The sequence below is a fragment of the Drosophila persimilis genome, unplaced genomic scaffold (genome assembly GCF_003286085.1).
Source record: "Drosophila persimilis strain 14011-0111.01,24,50 unplaced genomic scaffold, DperRS2 tig00000002-arrow-pilon, whole genome shotgun sequence".
NCBI lineage: Eukaryota > Metazoa > Arthropoda > Insecta > Diptera > Drosophilidae > Drosophila > Drosophila persimilis.
Window position 1 is genome coordinate 5,077,273 of NW_020825289.1, and position 19,332 is coordinate 5,096,604.

Genomic DNA, 19,332 nt, shown 5'->3' on the forward strand with positions numbered 1-19,332 from the left:
TCGGCAATTGCGATAACGAGTTCAATGCAAAGTTATTTAACCTTTTAATAAGCTGAATGTTAGATAATCGTCTCGGTGCTCCATAGAAAATTATCGACTGGGAGGTACAGTTGCCGCAGTACAGTGCCCGAGTGCCATCTGCTCCTTTTCCTGCCCAAAAATTCCTCTTCGTTCGTAGCAGATACATATATCGTCAGATATGCCAGATAGAAAGTCCTCGCTATACCGCTGCGCAGGCGCGTTGCGAGGTACAGTTGCCTCTGACAGGCTTAGTTTGTCTCATGTCTCATGCATTTATGCATAAGTTGGGGCCGTCACGCACTTAATGAGCCTGAGATTGAGTCGGCGATGGAGGCTGGTGGCTGGGGGCTGGGGGCTGGGGGCTAGAGCTGCAGTTGAAGCTGAAGCTGGATTCGTGCGACGGCAACAAATTGACGCATTTAATAATATTTTACAATGTGTGTTTGCAGTTTGCTAATTTCTTGCAGGCGTTATTGTGCGCACTTTCAAAAAACGTTGCGTGGTGGTGCAGCAGAGCAGCCGAGCAGCCGAGCAGCAGCCCCTTGGGGGCCTCATTTGATGCCCGACAGCGTTGCCATATCGCTGCCACACGCTGTTGCCGGTTGCCGGTTGTCGCTTGCCGCTTGCTGGTCTCTTGCTGTTGTCGCTGGTGTCGTGTTGCCGCCGTCGTCGCCGTCGCGTAATTTACATTAATTGGCACACGGCGTCGTACATATAAATTGTTTGCGCGCTTAAACTTTAATTTCATGCGTGCCATTTGATTTTTGTTGCCACTCTGGGCACAAATTATAGGCAAGTGTGACGGTACTAAGGCTGCATCGTGCCTGAGATTGCTGCAAGTGCTGGGCGTTGTGTAGATTTTGTGGGCTGCCACGGGACGCATACTCCATTCCCGAGTGAAGTGTCGTGCGCCGCAAGGCTCCAATACTTACGCAGATTTGTGGGCACCTGGTTATGGGTCTTTGCATAATAGAAAGGCGTCTTGTCTGCAAATCTCGGGACAATCACTTGCCGTTTAGCGCAGATTGCCATAACGCCATTAGACATGCGGCCCTTAGGCGCCGAAATGAGGGCATACAAATTCAATTACCAACACTGTAATTACATGAACTGTATTTTCTTTACAACACTGAAAACTCACCATCATGCCTTCAGCTGCTCTGATTTTTCTTTTAGCCATTTCTCTGCCATTTATTATAATTACATTATCCAACACTGTAAATGCGATCTTCTTGGTTTTCTTCCACACATCCCTTATGTTTTTTTTTAATATTTACCAACACTTGTCATTCATTAAGTACTGTACAACACTGGGCACAAAACGTTCAAGTACAGTCGCGTTTATTATTTTTCTGCTCTGTTCTGCTTCTGCTTCTTCCATTAATTAACATACTTTCACAGAATTTCTTTCTAACAGCAACATTTTTCGTTGACGTCAATTTCGCGCATCGTTTGCCATTTGCAATTATTATTATTGTTGTTGTTTTTGTTGCTGTTGTTGTTGTTGTTGTTTGTGCTCATTTCGCCATCATATCATCAGGTCAAATCTCAATTAACAAATATTACGATTGTTGCTTTCTTTCTCTCTCCCTGGCTGCCCCTCTCTCCCTCTCCCGCTCCCACTCGCTTTCACTTAAACTAACAATTAACAAATATTAATGGGAATTTATTTCAATTGAAATCAAAAATTTCACTTCCAAACGGCTGAATGCCATGAAATGGCTGAAACGCGTCCATATGGCCTTGTGTGTGCTGCTGTAAGAGCCCTTTGAGGGCCAACCTTCCTTACGACCAAGTGCATACGTTCCTTATCTAAGTTGCACTCGACCATTATCCAGTCATTGACTTTCCCCCTAAACTCAGGTTAATTAAAAAGCCCCACACACACACACACACACACAAACAATCGGCTTATAATCAGCTTATATTCTAGTAAATTTATAACCTCTCTTGATTATGCCGTGGGTTATGCCATGCCACACCATGCCACCAAGCGCCAGGCCATCCCCCCGCCCCCCTCGCCAACCATTCAGCGTTGTGCAGTGCGTGCCACTACGTGGACTGCATATCGAGTGAAATGTAGTACTTATTCGCCGTCGCCGTCGCCGTCGCCGTAAGCAAGCTGAAACTTGTGGTAATTATGACGAGCTCTGTGGCATATGTGGCGTTTTTACATGTGTATGTGGGTGGCACCTCGAGATGGGGTGCCTAATGGCCTAGTCATTGTTCGTTCTCGCAGTGCGGAGTCCAACGAGGGAGCTTTACTATTTGCCGAGCAGTTAAGTAGCTTTTAATAAGCGCCCGCGCGTCAGGCAAATAAATAATTATAATAAATAAATAAATTATAAACTGCTGCCGAGGTACAGTCATCGTACCATACAATGTGTGCCCGCTGCATGCCACTGCCTTCGCGCTCTCTCTAATTACCTCCCCCCACCAGCGATTCTCCCCGCTCTGCCACAAAAGGGCGCATGCAAAGTGCAACTTTTGATTTCCTTCCCTCGCCTGCCTCCGCGTTGCCCTACTTTATCGAGAGTTAATTAAGCGTTTTAAAGACTCAATTTGAATGCAACTTAGCTGACGGATTGTCTGATTGTCTGGCTGTCTTGCTGTCTGGCATTCAGCGATTGCTGGCCATTTAGTTGCATTTTCATAGTTTGCAGCTCATTAGAGGCACGGCCAAGCGCTGACTGTACAATGTACAGTGTACAGTGTACACATGTGTGTGTGTGGGTACGTGTATGCAAATCGTTATGGCATTCGATAATTATCACTGATCAATCGATTTATGGCAAAGATTTTTTATAGTGCTCAAATCGTTTTTACGGCGAGCCTTGATTCCACTGACTAATAAAAAAAAGCTTTGATTCGATCGTACTTCATCTTTGGAGAACTATCACGAAGGGTTGGGGGGGGGGGGGGCTCTGTCCTGGTAACTTGAGAGCCAACACACAGTTAATCGATTCAAAATTCGATTACCACAAAACTTTAGCACTGCCTCCCCGCGGTGCCCAAATAATATGTAAAGCACTTTGCAACCCCAGATAAGGCAAGAACCACCCTTGAATGGTCATGTCATGCCGCGAGTTCTGTCCGTCCGTCCTTCCGTCCGTCCGTCCGACCTTCCGTCCGTCTGTGCGCTTTGAATGCAAAAACCCCGCAGCCAAATTCTAATTATAATCGCGTATCGCATGTGCCAAAGCTCCAATAAACCTTTGTCAAGCGATTCCCTCGCTAAGCTCTCCGTAACCCCTGCCCTGCCATGCCCTGCCCTGCCCTCTGCCGATCCCCCTATGCCGTGTCATTAACAACCCACGCTGCCCGGCTTTAAGCTTTGCATTAATTTCTGCAGTGCCACGAAAAACGAAGCAAAGAAATTTCCATAATGAGCACGTACACAATCACTTACCCCGGACATGGCCAAGGACCCAAACTCTTGCATCGAGTCCAACATGCAATTGGCAAAAAGGGTTTTTCGCATAATTCCATTCCATTCCACTCCATTCCATACCCTTCCATTCCCGGGGGTTGGAAAGCATTTTTTTATAATTAGTTGGCCGTTGCCCGGCACCAAAGTGCAGGTTTTCAATTCAAAAATTGTATTCGTTCTTTTCCTACGTTTTTTCCACCAAATATTTAGACGTTGATTATGGGGCGCCGAGACCGCCGCGTCACCCCAGAGCGAGGATTGCAAATGATTTTGGTGCGTGCTCAATTGGGGAGTTTTCAAGCCGAACCCAGGCCGAGGCCCAGGCCCAGGCCCAGGCCCAGGACTGACTGCCCTTCCCTCATTGGACAGTATTTCTTTTGTTTTTCGCTAATTTAGCGAAATTATGTTCTGTGCTCTCTCATGTCTAGATGTCGTGTGCGGTTCGTGCTGCACTCTCCTTGCCAGCCCTCCAGTCCATTTAGTGCTTGCCTCCTGCTAGATTATACAACTGCAACACGGAGCGGGACATGCAATATTCGAGCGATTCGGAAAGCGGGCTCTACGACTATTCTGTATCGGTTGTAGAATGAATTTAAATATATATGGAAATACAAAAATATAAATAAGCTTAATTTATAATCCACTAATGCCCTAAATCTATCTTCAGATAAAAAGATCCATGATACTTATACCATACGATGGCACGATGGTAGCACATTCGAGGTTCTCCATTCACTCATCAGCAAAAGTCCTGCCTTCGTTATTATTTCCTTTTCTAAATGAATTAAAATCGCCAAATCGCGGAGGGTTGGAGGGGGGGCAGCACAACGGGGAAAAAATGCGAATAACTCATTACGCGGCGCATTAAGGACTATGTCTGCGAGTGTGTGTGTGTGTGTGTGTGTGTGTGTGTGTGTGTGTGTGTGTGTGTGTGTGCTGGTCGCAGGACTCACGCTATGAGAGGGTTGATTTTTCAGCTCCAGACTGTGGGCATGACTTTGACTTCCTTTCCGGTTTATTTTTTGCTTTGCTCTCATCCTCTGGGGGCGTTTGGTTGCACATGTTTATTGTTGTTGCCCCTGGCATGCCAATGGCAATTGTTGTTGTTATTGGCATCGCCTAGTGCGTGCTCTGCTTGAATCACGCAAATTTCATTATTATTATTATATTTTTAATGATTTGAGTGGAAAACACACATACAGACGACTGAATGGTCGTAACCGGCTGCCGTACGTGAGTAATCGAGTAATCGAATAGCATAAAAGACTGTTGGCCATAGTCCGCTGACCGGACTGCAAGTGCCTCATTGTTCGCGGACGGACAGGGCTTCGGTGGGGAGGTGGGCGGTGGCCCAGGGACCAGGGACGAGTTAGCTCTCAGCCCTGCACTGGCTGAGTGCCTTCCGAGAACTCATTATACCCTTTCGGGAGGGTATATCTGATTTTGGCAGTGCAGAAACTGACGTATTGCGACCAGTCTCTCCGTTTCGAAGCTGCCAAACTGCCAAGATCGGATCGGTAGAGCAAATGCCATTGCTGGATCGATCTGTAAGTGTATCAAAGGCTTCGTTCCTTGAAGACAGTCCTTCTGTGTGCCATCGGAGGCGGCCCTGGAATCGTGGTAAGTAGTTGGGAGCCTCTGCAGCTCAAGAACTTAAAAGTTCTGTGCGTACGGGTGTACTCTCTCCGGCACCCACCCAACTCCCTCTCTCTCTATCTCTGGCCTAACCCTTGGTCTGTGCATAATATATCAGCCATTGTACTTTCATGTGTAATCGTGTGTTATTTTTAAGAAAATTGCACGTTCTGCAGCACACCACCCCCAGCAGAAGGGGCAGCAGAAGGGGAAGCAGAAGGGGCAGCAGGAGTCAGTCTGGAGGCAGCAGCAACAACCCTAAAACAATGCAACAACCAACTTGCAAAAGTTTTCAAACACGGCAGAGTGTGCTGTGCTGTGCTGTGGTGTGTGTTTGTGTTTGTGTGCGTAATAAATGTTGCATAAATAATTTCAACTCAATGACTTAATGTTTCAGGGGCTACTCTGCCCCGCTGCCACCCGCATTATTGATTATTTTTGCTTTGCCAAAGTAGCCGAAAAACGGGCCTTGCCTCACTGTCTCTGCCACTGCCACCGCCACACACACACACATACACACAGAGAGATCTGCGCCATTCACTTCCTCCACGGCACAGCTGTGCGGCACTCGGGAGATTCGGTTTTTGTGTCGTTTGGCTATTTAATATGCATTTTGCGCTAATTACAAATCAAAGGAAAAATTTAATAGCCAAAGAGTTGGCCATAAAAATGAAGTTGTTTGGTGTCCGGACGGGGTCCGGGGTCCGGGGTGCGGCGTCCGGACGGTGGCCGGGGCACTGGTTTCTAATCAAAAATTGCTTTGTGCCACATTTGGCTCTCCTAACTCTAAATGATGGCAAGTGTGCTACAATTTAGTTTGACTATTAATTACAACAAGTTGCAACAGCAGCAGCGGCAGCAGCGGTAGCAGCAACATGTTCTACATGTTTGCCCAGGCCATGCCAGGCAAAAATTATTGATGATTTTATTAATTTGAATATTGCCAACGAATTGCTGTCGAAGACAAAACGCCTGCCATGCAACTCGATCTCTGGGACGATCCCAGGCGTGGATCCACGGCGATCCGTGGCGATCCAAGGCGATCCGAGGCGACTTTGAATGATAAATTTTTGCGATCGCTTCTCTGGGGCGCGCAGGCCAGTAGAAAGTTGCATGGAAATTGCAATTTATAGCCCGGCAGCGGTCTGGCAGAGGTGCCACATGTTGCAGCCACCAAGAAAATGAGTATAATTAGACCGGTTTGCAGTGTGTTCTGCTGCAGTGTGTGTGCGCCGTGCGCCGTGCCGCATGTTGCGGATGGGGCACGCTGCACTGGAAATGAAGCGAGCTTGATTTGAATTATAGTCGCCGGCATGGCGATAATTAATCGTGCTATTTAGTGTGCTACATGAAATTCTACTAGTTTCCTAGTTATTGATTAGATTTCATAGTCGATGCTGCTGCAAGCGCAGGAAGCGACAAAATGTTGCTGCTGCCAGTGCCAGTGCCTGTGCAATTTTGCCAGACTTTTAATATGCGCAAATTGTACTTAATTTGGTTGCACATTTTGTCGCTGCAATTTGCCGTGTGTGTTGCCAGGCAGCCCATGTGGCCCCCGTCTAAACTTTCACAACATGTTGCAGCAGCAGCAGCAGCAGCAGCAGCAGCGGCAGCGGTAGCTGTCTTTTGGGAGCGTCTCTAAGCCATGTCGTTCTCCCGCTGCCACACGTGGGCTTGGCATTTGCTGTTGACGCATACTTGAAATAATTTTGTTTGTTGCATTGACGGGAGCCCTGTGTTTGGGGTGTTGTCTGTTTGCTGTTTTCATGAATTGTTCTTGCTGCTTATGCATATGCCACATGGTGGAGGGAAGAGCCCAGAACCAGCCATGGCCAGACATTTGCATGCAACGTACAAAATTAATTATTACACTCCCCCCCACCCTCCCCCTTCCCGGCATTCGGCCTGCTGCTTCCTGGCCAAAATCCACAACACGAAGCGTAGCTTGGGCTGCGGCTATGGCTATGGATTTGCCTCTGGCTTTGGCCACGACTCTGCCTGTGACTCTGCCTCTGCCTCAGACATTGGCATTGGCATTGCATGTACGAGTAGTGCAACATTCCAACTTTCAAGGCACAGTCCTGACATTCCTCGCCCGCCACCCCGAATGCTTCTCGGCTCATTACGGCGATGGCTGTGCGGCAGTGTGGCCGGAAAAGTGCGTTCGTTGACTGCTGCCGGCTGGCCAGTGTCGTCGTCGACACATGCAAAGCCACCCACTGCCACCACCCCACCCCCAAACAGAGAGTGCGAATCCGAGCTACGGAACTTTGGGTACGACGCTGCCTCGGACTCGGACTCGGACGGGGACGGGGCTAGGACCGTGAGTCCAAGTCCGAGGCCGAGTCCAACTCAGTTCCGAATGCAGTGGCTTGCATTATTACAACTGCAGACAGGATCTCAGTAACAGTACTGCGTATGCCACACACAGCCACACGCTGGCCCTGGCTCCTGACAGGAGAGGAGCCGAGAGCAGCAGCAATAAGCCAGAGCCCATATGCATTATGCATTAAAATCAACGCCCGTTTTGTGTAGACCTGCAGACAATGCAACGGAGAGCCGAAGACACAGCCAGGACTTTTCCTTTCCAATCCCATCTCGTCGGCAAGGAAACACAAAAACACAAAAACACACGTGGAGGCCCAATTTTCGGGCTGGCTTCTGTGTGTAATGTCAAGGCATGGCCATTGATGTGTCCTTTGTTCCCAGATGCCAGGTGGGAGACGGGAGACGGGAGGTGGAAGACGGGCTTACAGGGGATTCGATGCAGTCCGTGCAGGTATTCTAGGAGCCCTTTGGTACGAATTGTTGGCACAATTTAGGCGCCTTTGGGCTGGGCTTAGAACCGGTTCTTCCCTGGGCTCCAGCTCTGCCTTTGGAAGGTAATAGAGCTGTCAGTTAATGGAATGTGTTCGAGCCGAGAGATGATTTTGCATTGCATTTTTGAGTTGGGCACAAATCTTTAAAGCCGATTGCTCAAGCTTTTGGCTCGTGCCTATCTATGCCGAAAACATTACTCTTTCTGCTAGTCTTTATCTTCTCTCGATTAATTTTCCAGTCTGAACAAAGCTTTCCATGTATAAATGCTCTCTCCCTGCTCATTTCCTTCTGGTTCTTCTTGTACATAAGGAAAACTTTCTTGCCAGACAGCCACCGGCCACCATACAAGAGCCGACTCCTTCTTTGGCCAGTTGTGCCGCCCGGCGTATAAATTATAATGCAGAGTAGGTGTAAAATGTTCGATTACGACTGTGCAGACTGCCCCCACATCCTGGCCCCGCATCCTGCTCGCTGCTGCAGCCACCCGTATGCTTGGGCTTTGGTGTCCATCATACCATTGGGCCCCCTTTATCATGCTACTTTGGGCAGGAGTCGTTCCATGTCCAGAGCAGAGCGTCGACGTCGTCGTAGTCGTGGCCTGGCAAGGACAGGGACATGGACACGGACACGGACATGCCTGGACTGCAGGCTCTCGGCCACGGCCTCCGTCTCCGCCTCCGCCTCAGCTTCAGCTTCAGCTTCAGACTCGGGTTGCGTTTTGCATTTGCAAAATTATGTGGCATGTGTGGCATACCCCAAACCCCTGCCAAAGTTGCCCGCCATTGTTGTTGTTTGTTTTTGTGTGTGTGTGTGTGTGTGAGTGTGGTGCAACAGGGATAATTAATGAAATTAATGCGACGGTTGGTGGGGGTTTTAAGTGCACGAAATATATTCGATAAATGTAAATTCTAAATTATGAGGGGCACAGCAGGAGCGATGCGCCAGGGAAAGGAGGCAGCAGAGAGGCGGGGTTGTGCCCCCAAATTGCAATCTATTACAATTGAATGAATTATGTCGCTGTATGTATTGAAGGAGCACCGGGTACAGGGTAATAAGTACAGTCAGGCGGCAGATAGGCGTAGTCCGTGGGATATGTGTGTGCTTTCTGTCTAGAAGAACCTTTACGTTTATGCTTATGCCCCATCTTTTATGTCGTGTGACACCTTCTTGTTGTTGCAGGCGTGGCGCCCATGATGCGAGCGGTGCAGCAGTGACATGGCCGAGGGCTGCGAGGACTCTGCCGGCGCCGCTGAATCGACAACGTCACAGTACACAACGACGCTAGACAAGATGCTGGGTACGGTGTTGCCGTGCGAGGCGGCAATCGGTGCCACTCCTGGTGGCAGCGGCAGCGGCAGTGGCAGTGCCAGTGGCAGTGGTGGCAGTGTCAACTCAAACACCAGCGGCGGTGGCAGCAGCAGCGGCAGCGGCAGCATCAGCAATGCAAACAATATCGTGAAGCGGGAGTTTTGCGATGGCAGCTTGATGCCAGGTGCTGGGGAAAGTGCTAACAACAACAATAGTACTACCAACAACAACAACAACAACAACAGCAACAATAACAACAACAACAATACCAAAATTCAGTCACTGATTTGCACTGGAAGCAACAACAAAAACAACAATAGCAGTAGCAATAGCAATAGCAAAAAGAACAACAGCAGCAGCTCATCCTCGTCATCGTCGTCGTGCTCCTCGAGCTCATCCTCCTCCAGCTCTGCCTCCGCCTCTGCCGCCAGCACCCACACCAGCTGCACAACCACCGCCGCCGTAGTGCCATCGAACTGCTCCACAAATGCCAACAAGTCGCCCGGATCGCCCTACTCCCAGATGGGCATCGGCATGGGCATCGGCATGGACATCGGCATCGGCATCGGTGTCGGGAGCGGGAGCGGCACTGGTGCGAGTCCGCTGCGGGAGGCCAGTCCGCTTGCCAGCCGCAGTCGATCGCCATTGATGCATGCCACAGCAGCCGCCCAATCGCCCTGCAGCGGTGGTGTGGTGGCGCCCGGCTCCCCGCCATCGGCCTCGTCGAACAGCTCGTCGCATGTGCTGACCCTCAACATCAAGACCGAGTCGGTGAGTCGCTGAGAATTTGCATTTCCACCTTCCCGAATTGAGCAACTGTTTGGTAGAGTACTCCCGAGATTTGCCCCAGATTTGGGATAAATCTCTCTCATAGGTGCACTCTCTCCCGCGCGACATGACTCACGTGTTGCACGGCCACCGCTGCGGCTAAGGCGACTTTGTTGCGCTTACATTTAATTAGCATGCACAGCGCCCGGGCGACGGATCATTAATTAGACGCCGCTTTGGAGTCGCCTAATCAGTTCAATCTGCCAGCAGGCCAGCAGAATGTTGCAACTCCACCAATCAAGGGCACAGCTCAAGCTCTTGCCCCGGGCCGTCGTCTCTCCGTTGGAGTCGTGCTCTAGAATCGCTCAGCAGGCACACACAAAAACCAGAAACAAACTGAGACCCAGAGTTCGGTCAAAATATTTTTGTCCCAATTTTAATGACCATAAAAATACTGATCGAAGACGGACAGACGGGGGACGGGGGGGCCGAACTTTTGTGCAATTGTCAGCAATAAATAAAAATTTCGCATGTCCTCTGGTTCTCGTGGTATTTTCGTTGGTTCTTTTTTGTGGCGGCAGCTTGTTGCCTTGTGGCAGGCACATAGTTAAGCAGCGAATCAGCCTGCTGCAGCTCCAGCTCCAGCTCCAGCACAGACTCTGATCTGCTGATCAAGGCGACTTCTATTTTCAAGTTTATTTTGGTTTAATTTCTGGCTGGCATTGGTCTTTCTGACTTGGTCTTTGGGCTTTGGGCGATTGTTGTCGTTGCTCGTAAAAATGCCTAAATTATGGGTCTGACAAATTCGGGATCAGCAGACGAGGCGAGGGGCTGAAGAAGCGTGTCTACGATATCTAAACCAATACAGGCATATTATGGTAAACTTTTCAATTGAATAAATTTACAAAAAGTTGTGAAATATTTGAAAAATCTAAAGAACTCGCAGCAGTCTCAATGGTCTCTCGATTCCCATTCAAATTCCCAGCGAAACCCCGGCATCCCAACAGTTGCAAATTGTTGACCCAATTCTAGCTGCAAATCAATTCAGGTCCATTTCTGGTCTCAAGTATCTCCTCGTTGGCATTCTGTGGTTTGGTTTTTTTTGGGCGCTTTGTCTCTGTCCGATCGGATCCGATCCACTCTATAAGTAATGACACAATCAGCTCACACGACACAGCAGCACGCACTCGGACTCCCCCTCTTTGGAGGCACTGGCAAAGCTGTTGTAAAAAGCAATTATTAAAAAAAATAAAGCAATCAAAATATACACAACGAGGGGGAACGTTGTGAGTTGCTGCGGACACCGCAACTCTACGGTTATACCCGATACTAAGTCAGTATGGCATGGCTCTCCTCCGGCAGACGCCGCTAATATTTAACGACACGACAAAGAGTGCGTGCGAGAGAGACAGAAAATCAGTCTGAGCGTGACGTCGGGCGCTGCGTAGCCACTGCAAATTGATTTGTTCCTTTTGGCTATAAAAATGATCTGATCTGATCCAGATTCAGCAATCTAATAGATATGGTCATTATCTATGATTCTGCGTTTTTAGTTTTCTCAAATCTGCAATATTGTGGATGCAACAGATTTTCGTCCTTTGTGGGGGCGGATGGGGGTGGGGCGAAATTTGGACAGGAAACGGTCAAGGTCCGATATCACAGGAGTGTGGATACCAAATTTGGTTGCTCTGGCTTTTATAGGTTCTGAGATCCTTGAACTCATATTTTGCAATTGGCAAAACCGACCATGAAACCTGTGTGTTAGAGTGAGACAGAGCGAGAAAGAGTGAAATTGTTTTCGTGATTCTGGCTGTAATAATTATACGATCTGGTTCAGATTTTGCACTCTAGAAGATATAGTCATCTTCTACGATTCTGCGTTTTTAGTTTTCTCGTATCTTTAAAATTGTGGATGCCACAGATTTTCGCCCTTTGTGGGGGCGGAAGTGGGCGGGGCAAAGTTTTGAAATATTTTTGGAGCAGTGACATATCACAGAAGTCTGGATCCAAAACATCGTTGCTCTAGCTCTTATAGTCTTTGAGCATTAGGCGCTGAAGGGGACGGACAGACGGACAGACGGACAGACGGACGGACGGACAGACGGACAGACGGACAGACAGACAGGGCTCAATCGACTCGGCTATTGATGCTGATCAAGAATATATATACTTTATAGGGTCGGAAACGATTCCTTCTGGACGTTACACACATCCACTTTTACCACAAATCTAATATACCCCAATACTCATTTTGAGTATCGGGTATAAAAAAAATAAGGAAAAAATAGTAAAAAGTGCATACAATTTATGTGTGCATGCAGTCAAATGAGTAATCGACTGCAACGGGGAGACAAGCAGCAACAAAGCCGCAACATTTATTGAAAATTAAGTAAAAAAAAATAAAGACAAAAACCGGGCACCAACGGCTCCAAAGGCAACAAATAATAAGCGCAAAATAATCAGCACACACACACACACACACACACAACAACAGAGAGCGGATACGAGCGGTTGAGGGAGAAATATGTCTAACTGAGAAATAAATTGTATATTGGCGCAGTGGAAAACAAGAAAATCCAGGTGCAATAAAAATCGAATTAGAGGCCATAGAAAAAATAAAATAAAATAAAGATACAACTATAATCCATAGGAAAATTAATGTGCTAAGCGGGAGGCAGTGATACACTTTCTGGATGGGCAGATACTCGCTGAAGTGCGATGAAAAGTGGGGGATATTTCTAGGCAGGAGGAATTTGAATCTGGAGGAAACGAGTACCTAAGATCCCTCGACGAATAAGCTGTGATACCCACCAGAATACCCTAACCAGAAGCACAAGCACTGGCTCTAGCAGGAGGTAGAGTAGGTTGAAGGAGAGGCTGACTTGACTTGACTCTAAAGATATATTACAGCTAATTATGAGGGGACTGAGTGGCGCACGGACCCATTGACTACGCAGCTGTACAGCAGTATTTTGGGGCCAAGGCGGCAGCACTTGAAAGCTGCCAACCCGCTGTGTGAGTCATAGGCGTCTAATGAGCCACAGTCTGCTGTCGGCGGCTGCCGCTGTTGGCCAAGCCTTTTGGCCGGCTCTGGCTGTGGCCGGTGAAAGTACAGGGTGTGCACCACCGACACCGCCACCGCCACCGCCACCGCCACCCGTTTTGTACTCTAATTTAGTCTTACTAATTATAAGCTGATCGCAAATTGTACTCCTTCTGTTGGTCTTGTACGGCTACGAGTCTCCTTGTTGCTGCTGCTGCTGCTGCTGCTGTTGGAGACGAACATGCCACGCATGCGCAATGGACTGGGGCAATCAGTCTGTGGCCTGGCCAGAGGAAGGAGGTGGTTCTACGTGCGTGCCAAGCGGATTTGATTTGCCTGTTCAGCTGTGCTCGTGGGTGTGTGAGTGAGTGTTTGAGTGAGTGAGTGAGTGAATGAGTGCGTGAGTGAGTGTATGAGTATGGACTCGCATCTGCAGTGTCATCATCATCATGATCGTGGCGTTTGCCCAAACCGGTTTCTGCATTTTACTTTAAATGTTGCAAATATTTAAGCGGGATTATCCATGCTACGATGCCTGCTCTGCGCCGGTGTCCGTGTCCCGTCCCGCCCCGTCCCGTCTCAATCCCCGTCCCGTGGCCTGGTTCTTGTTACCAATGTTCTTTGTGGCCCTGGTTAGCGTACTCGCACTCCCAGCTGTGTTGCATGTAAATCGTTTGTAATTAGTTGAAAGTCTTGACGCGTATGTGCAACAGCAACAGGCAGCAGGCGGGCAGGCAGGCAAGCCGGCAGGCCGGCAGAAAGATTTTAAAAGAGGAGCAGACAATAATTGCTTATTAAATGAATGTTCTGTGCAGATATTTTTATGACTAACCACGTGAGTGCTAAATTGACTGCAAATGAGCCAAAAGATGAAGACGGCCCATTGTCGGCCACGAAAGGGGGGCCTGGAGAGGCCCCACGAGAGGGTAATTTAAATGGTGAACAAATTGATAAATTACTTGCCAGAACTTTCGTGATGAGAAAGGCCGTAAGTGAAAGAATATTTATAATATTATGTTTTGATCCTTTTACAGGTTCCATATTCGTATATTCCTTTTTTTCTGTGGCACGGGCGCCCTTCTACATTCTACATTCTGTATTCAGCTTTTCCTTTTTGTCCACTCCAAAAGTATTCCCAGACCCGAGACAAGACCCAAATTCCTTTGCAGACATTTCGTTGATATTAATTCAAAATTAATTGCAAATAAATTACCAAGCAATTTGTGTGTCGAGATGGCGAGAGAGACCCGCACCAGCTGCATGCAACATTGAAATTGTCGGTGTGTGCTGTTGCATGTGTCTGTGTGTGTGTGTGTGAGTGTGTGTGTGTTTAAGTATAAATTAATTGTATCGCCGAGTAAGTACGACTTATGCACGTCCACGTAATGCCAATAATCATCTGGGACTGGCTCTAACTACCCGACATCCCCCTTCCACCTTCCTCTCCGTGCTACTTGCCTTAATTTCATTTCATTTACGCAAAGCCGGCAAAAAAAACAGCAACAACAGACTGCAAAATGGCAAATTGCCTTCGTCTTAATTATGGTGGCATTAAAAAATTATTAACAATGTTGCCGACAATAACATGAACTGGTTGTGGCCGTGTCCAGATCAGGCGTCCTCTTGGGGTTGCAGTTTTTCGATATCATAAATTAGAGGAAATTTTCTATTGCGTGATAATCGACATGAGAAGTGGCAGCAGCGACATGGCACCATCTGTTGGCCACTTCCATACTTCTCCCACTAGACTAGACTAGACTAGACTAGACTGGACTGGACTAGACAACTGTATTATGACAAGCCAATAATTGGCAGCCATTATTCATAATTTGAAGTGCGCCTGGCCGGCTACCATTTGTATCTATCAGTTTCAATCTGCATCTGAATCATTTATCTGGTTGCCCATATAATATTTATCTGGTCGGTATGCCACATACTCGTGTGAATCACAGTGCAACACCTAAGCCGAGGCCCATTGTAGGCTCTGTTGACCTTTCCTTAGTCATAGGCCACATGCCATATGCCACATGGCTTCCTTCCCACCAGAAACGGTTCCTTCCACATCTGGATTGACCGCACAGACCATCGATGGATACCACTCGATGAGGATCGGTTATGGAGGGGGGTTGGCGGGGTAGCGGATGGCGGATGGGTTAATAATTAGCGAAACGCGATTTGGGCCAGGTCTGGCCTCCATGGGAGAGAAAATCCATGCCCACTGGCCATGTGCGAGGACTGCAGTTGGAGCTGGAGTTTGGCATTAAAATAAATTTAATATAGCCAAGCTCTGAGCCGGTTGGCCCAAAGCCCGAGTCAGAGCCTGAGCCTGAGCCTGAGACTGAGCCTGAACTTGGCTGCCGAGTCGAGTCTCTCATAATTTGCGAAAAGAGACGAAGTCGCTTGGCCAAGTTGCAGCTGAAGTCGTACTCGGATTCGGAATCGGAATCGGAGTGGCTGCAACTGAGGCACAGACGCTGTGTGGCTGTGGCTGCGGCTGTGGCTGCCTCCGCTTGGCTTCAATTAAACGTGTCTGTGTGCTTGTGTGTGGCTGCAATAGTTAAGGCCAAAAATAGCATTTAAACTCATTAATTTAACGCGTGATTATGACCATGTTTGTAAGCGCACTCGTACCGCACTCCGACTATGAGTTCGTGGCGTCGTTTCTGCCTGCCGCTGCCGCTGCCTGCTGCCTGCCGCTGCCGGCTGAAAGTGGAGTTCGAGTTCGAGTATGAAAAACGTTGCCAAAAGGCATAATATTTGTTGCTTTTATTCTTGTTACCTCTTGCTGTTATTGCTGTTGTTTTTTGGCATTTATTTTGCGCTTCTTTTGCGGGCCTTACCCAGGGGGAAGGGGGAAGGGGTCGGGATCGGGGTCTGTGTTTTGGTTTTGGCCATCGCATCGCCTCGCATTGTTGATGTTTTATGCATCAGCGGGACAATTCGGCTTACACTGACACAGCCCAATGCAAGGATTATGGGATATCGTTTAAAATTGTACATTCTCCAATCACTTTATTGTGGAATTCTGTGGGGAATGCTTGTATGCTCTGTAGAAGCCACAACTATGCACACTTCATTCGATCGTTAATCCCATTTCTCTCAGTGCATTTGTTTGAGTGCGTCACAAATTAAATGCACATTCGCTCTGGCTTCAGGAAAAACCCACCGCAGAGGAAAGAGGAAAGCGAAAAGCGAAAAGGCATAAAAAAGAGATGCCACAATTGCGATAATTTTTCTATTTGTTAGCATTGCGTTTTGGCCCCAAAAGAAATTGGCCATGAGGCAGAGACCGACATACCTTTATGGCTTAAAGCGAGCGAGAGAGCATTAATTTTTTTATGTGCTCATTGTGGGGGCCAAGTCCAAGACCAAGACCAAGTCCAAGGCGAAGACCAAGTCGCAGAGGAACTCTGGCTGTACCTCTGTCTCTGAGTCAGTTGTTTATTTAGCCAAGCCATGCAAAGGAGGCTATACGGTACTGGGACCTGGGACCTGGGACCGGGATCCAAGAGGGTCAGACTGGAGCTCTCCTCCACTCGATAATTGCAATGAAATTGCATTCTACTTCCATTTAGCCAAAGGCGCTAATTCGTTTATTATGAGCTCTGAGGGGTGGAGAAGGAGGAGAGGGGGAGACCGGCAGGAGGATAAAGTATGCGGCCAGAGCCACTCCGCAGATGGCATGGAAAATGCTCAAGAAAAATGCATAATTTTTCCGTCTTTTGCGTTGGGTGTGGCACAAATAATAAAGGAAGAGAAATAACAATGGCAAGAACAAGTTTGCAGGCCGATTTTGTTTGCTTAATGAGTTCAAGAGAGTGGGAGGAACGAAACATGATATTGGAGCAAGACGAGGAAAACTGTTGGCAAGAAAGGTTACGACTGTACTGGAAGAAAATAGAGACCACACGATGGAGTTGATGGAGAGAAGCCTGAGGACTGGATTAAAAGAAAGACTCAGACTCAGGTGAGCTTAGGAGCAGGGGAACATTAAGACAGCATTGAATTTGTCAAAAGATACCAGTATCCCCCAAACACCCATATGATACACACGAGTGCCGACCAAAATGAGAGCAAAAATAGTACGACGAACAGCGACCATCGTCTAAAGAGAGTAATTAGTCTGCTGACTAATTGCAACTAATGTGCATGTCCATGAGTGTGTGGGATGGTGTGTGACAAGGAGATACGTGTGGGGTGGGAAGGAGGCCAAAGGACCTTTCAATAGTTTGCTTGTGTCATCGTTAGTGCCCTTTGTGGCGGTTGTTGTTGCTGCTGCATTATTGGCAGTGCCAATTAAGTGAAATTTATGTGCTTCAATAAATTATGAGTGCCGCAGCTGACAGATGCTACAGAGTACACAGAAAAAATAGTCACAAAAAAGAAGAAGGAGGAGCAACGGACGCCGTGGCCAATGCGGGGCAAAACTTTTGGCCAAAAAGGACAACACAACGGAAAAGTGGCTTTTAGTTGGTGGGTAAGCGCGACACATGTCGCTAAGGTAAAATAGTTATTAGTAAATATATTCAGCACTATATTTGCATAGATATCCCCTCCCACACACCACACATCGCACGGCCAAAAACACACCACACATCGCACATACGCCGCGGTGTCCACGACACAAACTTCGGCCCGAGGGCCACTAATAAAACAATTGACGTGCTGTGAGGGCGCCCGAAAGCCAGTTGATATCCGAACCGAACTGAACCGAACCGTAGTTGACTGCAATAATTATTCAAGCGCCAAACACTAAGGGCCACAACACCATCCATAGACACAGACACTGCCACAGACACTGCCACAGCAGGTGCAGGTGCAGGTGCAGGAGCGACATCATCCTCATCCTCATCGACAGGAACAGCAGCAGCACACACTGGGATACCGGGGATAGAAGGCTATTATTGCGCCCAACTTAACCTGTTTTAGTAATTAATTTGGGTATTGTACGTTTTAATTAGTTTAAGAGAGACAACAGCAGCCATAGAGCACTGGAAACAGCGTCAAAAGAGGGGCGTCTGATGGCAGCCAGTCGCGACTATGTACTTTGTGTCGCCAAAGAGAATACATATATCCCGCCTTGGAGTCGCCTAATCAACAGTTCTCGATGGAAACTGTGTTTAAATTTTGGAACCATTCAAAGACACTTTTCCGTTTCTCGCTGCCCGACAAGCAAAGTGGAGTGACTTCTAATCGATGCCAAGGGTTGCAATTCATGCCACAACTAATCCCAGTCCCCTTGGGGCATAGACGATAGCACACCCCCAACATTAGACGCTTTATTTCCAGCTAATTATACACGCTCCGCACTGACTCCGTTCGGACCATCGTCCTTTGCACGCGTCTCGCCCTGGACAGTGCGGACAGGCTTTGGGCGCGTCCAAAACATATTTCAAAGTCTGGCTAAATACATTTTTAATTATGATTTTGCCTTAATAATTATGACCTAAGCTAACGGCAGCAACAAAACGAGTTGTTGCAAGTTGTTGCTGTTTGCTGTTGCAAGCCGTAATAGCCTACGATACCCAGCGGAGTCGTCGAATGGTTTAAATTAATAATTACGCGAAAAGGCAGAAGGCGCAGGCCACGAAGCCACGAAGCCTCGTCTCAGGCGCCTTTCGGGCTGGCTCTGGCTCCAACTCCAACTCCGGCTCTGTCCTCGGCGCTGTCGTCCCCAGTTTGCATGCAAGTGAAAATAATTAATGCACTTAATGTGTAATTATTTCAATTAAACGATATGTATTCCACCGATGCGGGGTCCTGAGTTGTGCCTTCTCGTTCTCTTTCGCTTAATTGGGTGGGGCAGGAGCGGAATTAAGTTCGGCCTAATTGGCATTTCGCCTGCCCGATCATTGATACCCTGAATCTATGTGAGACGGGATCGCGATATAGTAGTAGGGCACATCCATCTGCAGATCAGCACATCAGTAGATGATGCAGAAACCAGTTCCACTCTTCTTGCTGCGGGCCCCACTTAATTATGAAAGTGTCGTGCGAGTGTCATTGCCGTAAATTGTATTCCGTCGATCTGGCCTAATCACGGCACATACTCGTACACTGGCTTATGGCCCAATACAGCCAGCACTTGGCGGTGTTAATGGCGTGTACTTATTAGTCGCTGTTTGTCTCTCAATTCCGAATGGATGCAAATTTGATTGTGAATTATGGATGTACGACATTCAATTGCAACAACATTGTTGCTGGCCAAACATATAGTTTACTGTTGGCCATTTTTGTTGCCAACGTTTCCTCTTTTCTTCTTAATTTCTGTATCTTTTTTCTCCTGCAATTATAGTGCGATTAGAAA

At 47.9% G+C, this 19,332-nt stretch overlaps 1 protein-coding gene across 3 annotated transcripts in view; it reads left to right on the plus strand.

Moving 5' to 3' along the window:
• The window catches only part of LOC6589922 (alpha-protein kinase 1), a 71,047-nt gene that overhangs the window by 10,731 nt on the left and 40,984 nt on the right, over positions 1–19,332 (plus strand). For all 3 annotated transcript variants that reach the window (XM_026984808.1, XM_026984809.1, XM_026984810.1), the window contains exon 2: positions 9,086–9,985. In XM_026984808.1, the coding sequence (XP_026840609.1) occupies positions 9,122–9,985 (864 nt within the window). In that variant the 5' untranslated portion in view covers positions 9,086–9,121. The remainder of the gene's footprint in view (positions 1–9,085; positions 9,986–19,332) is intronic.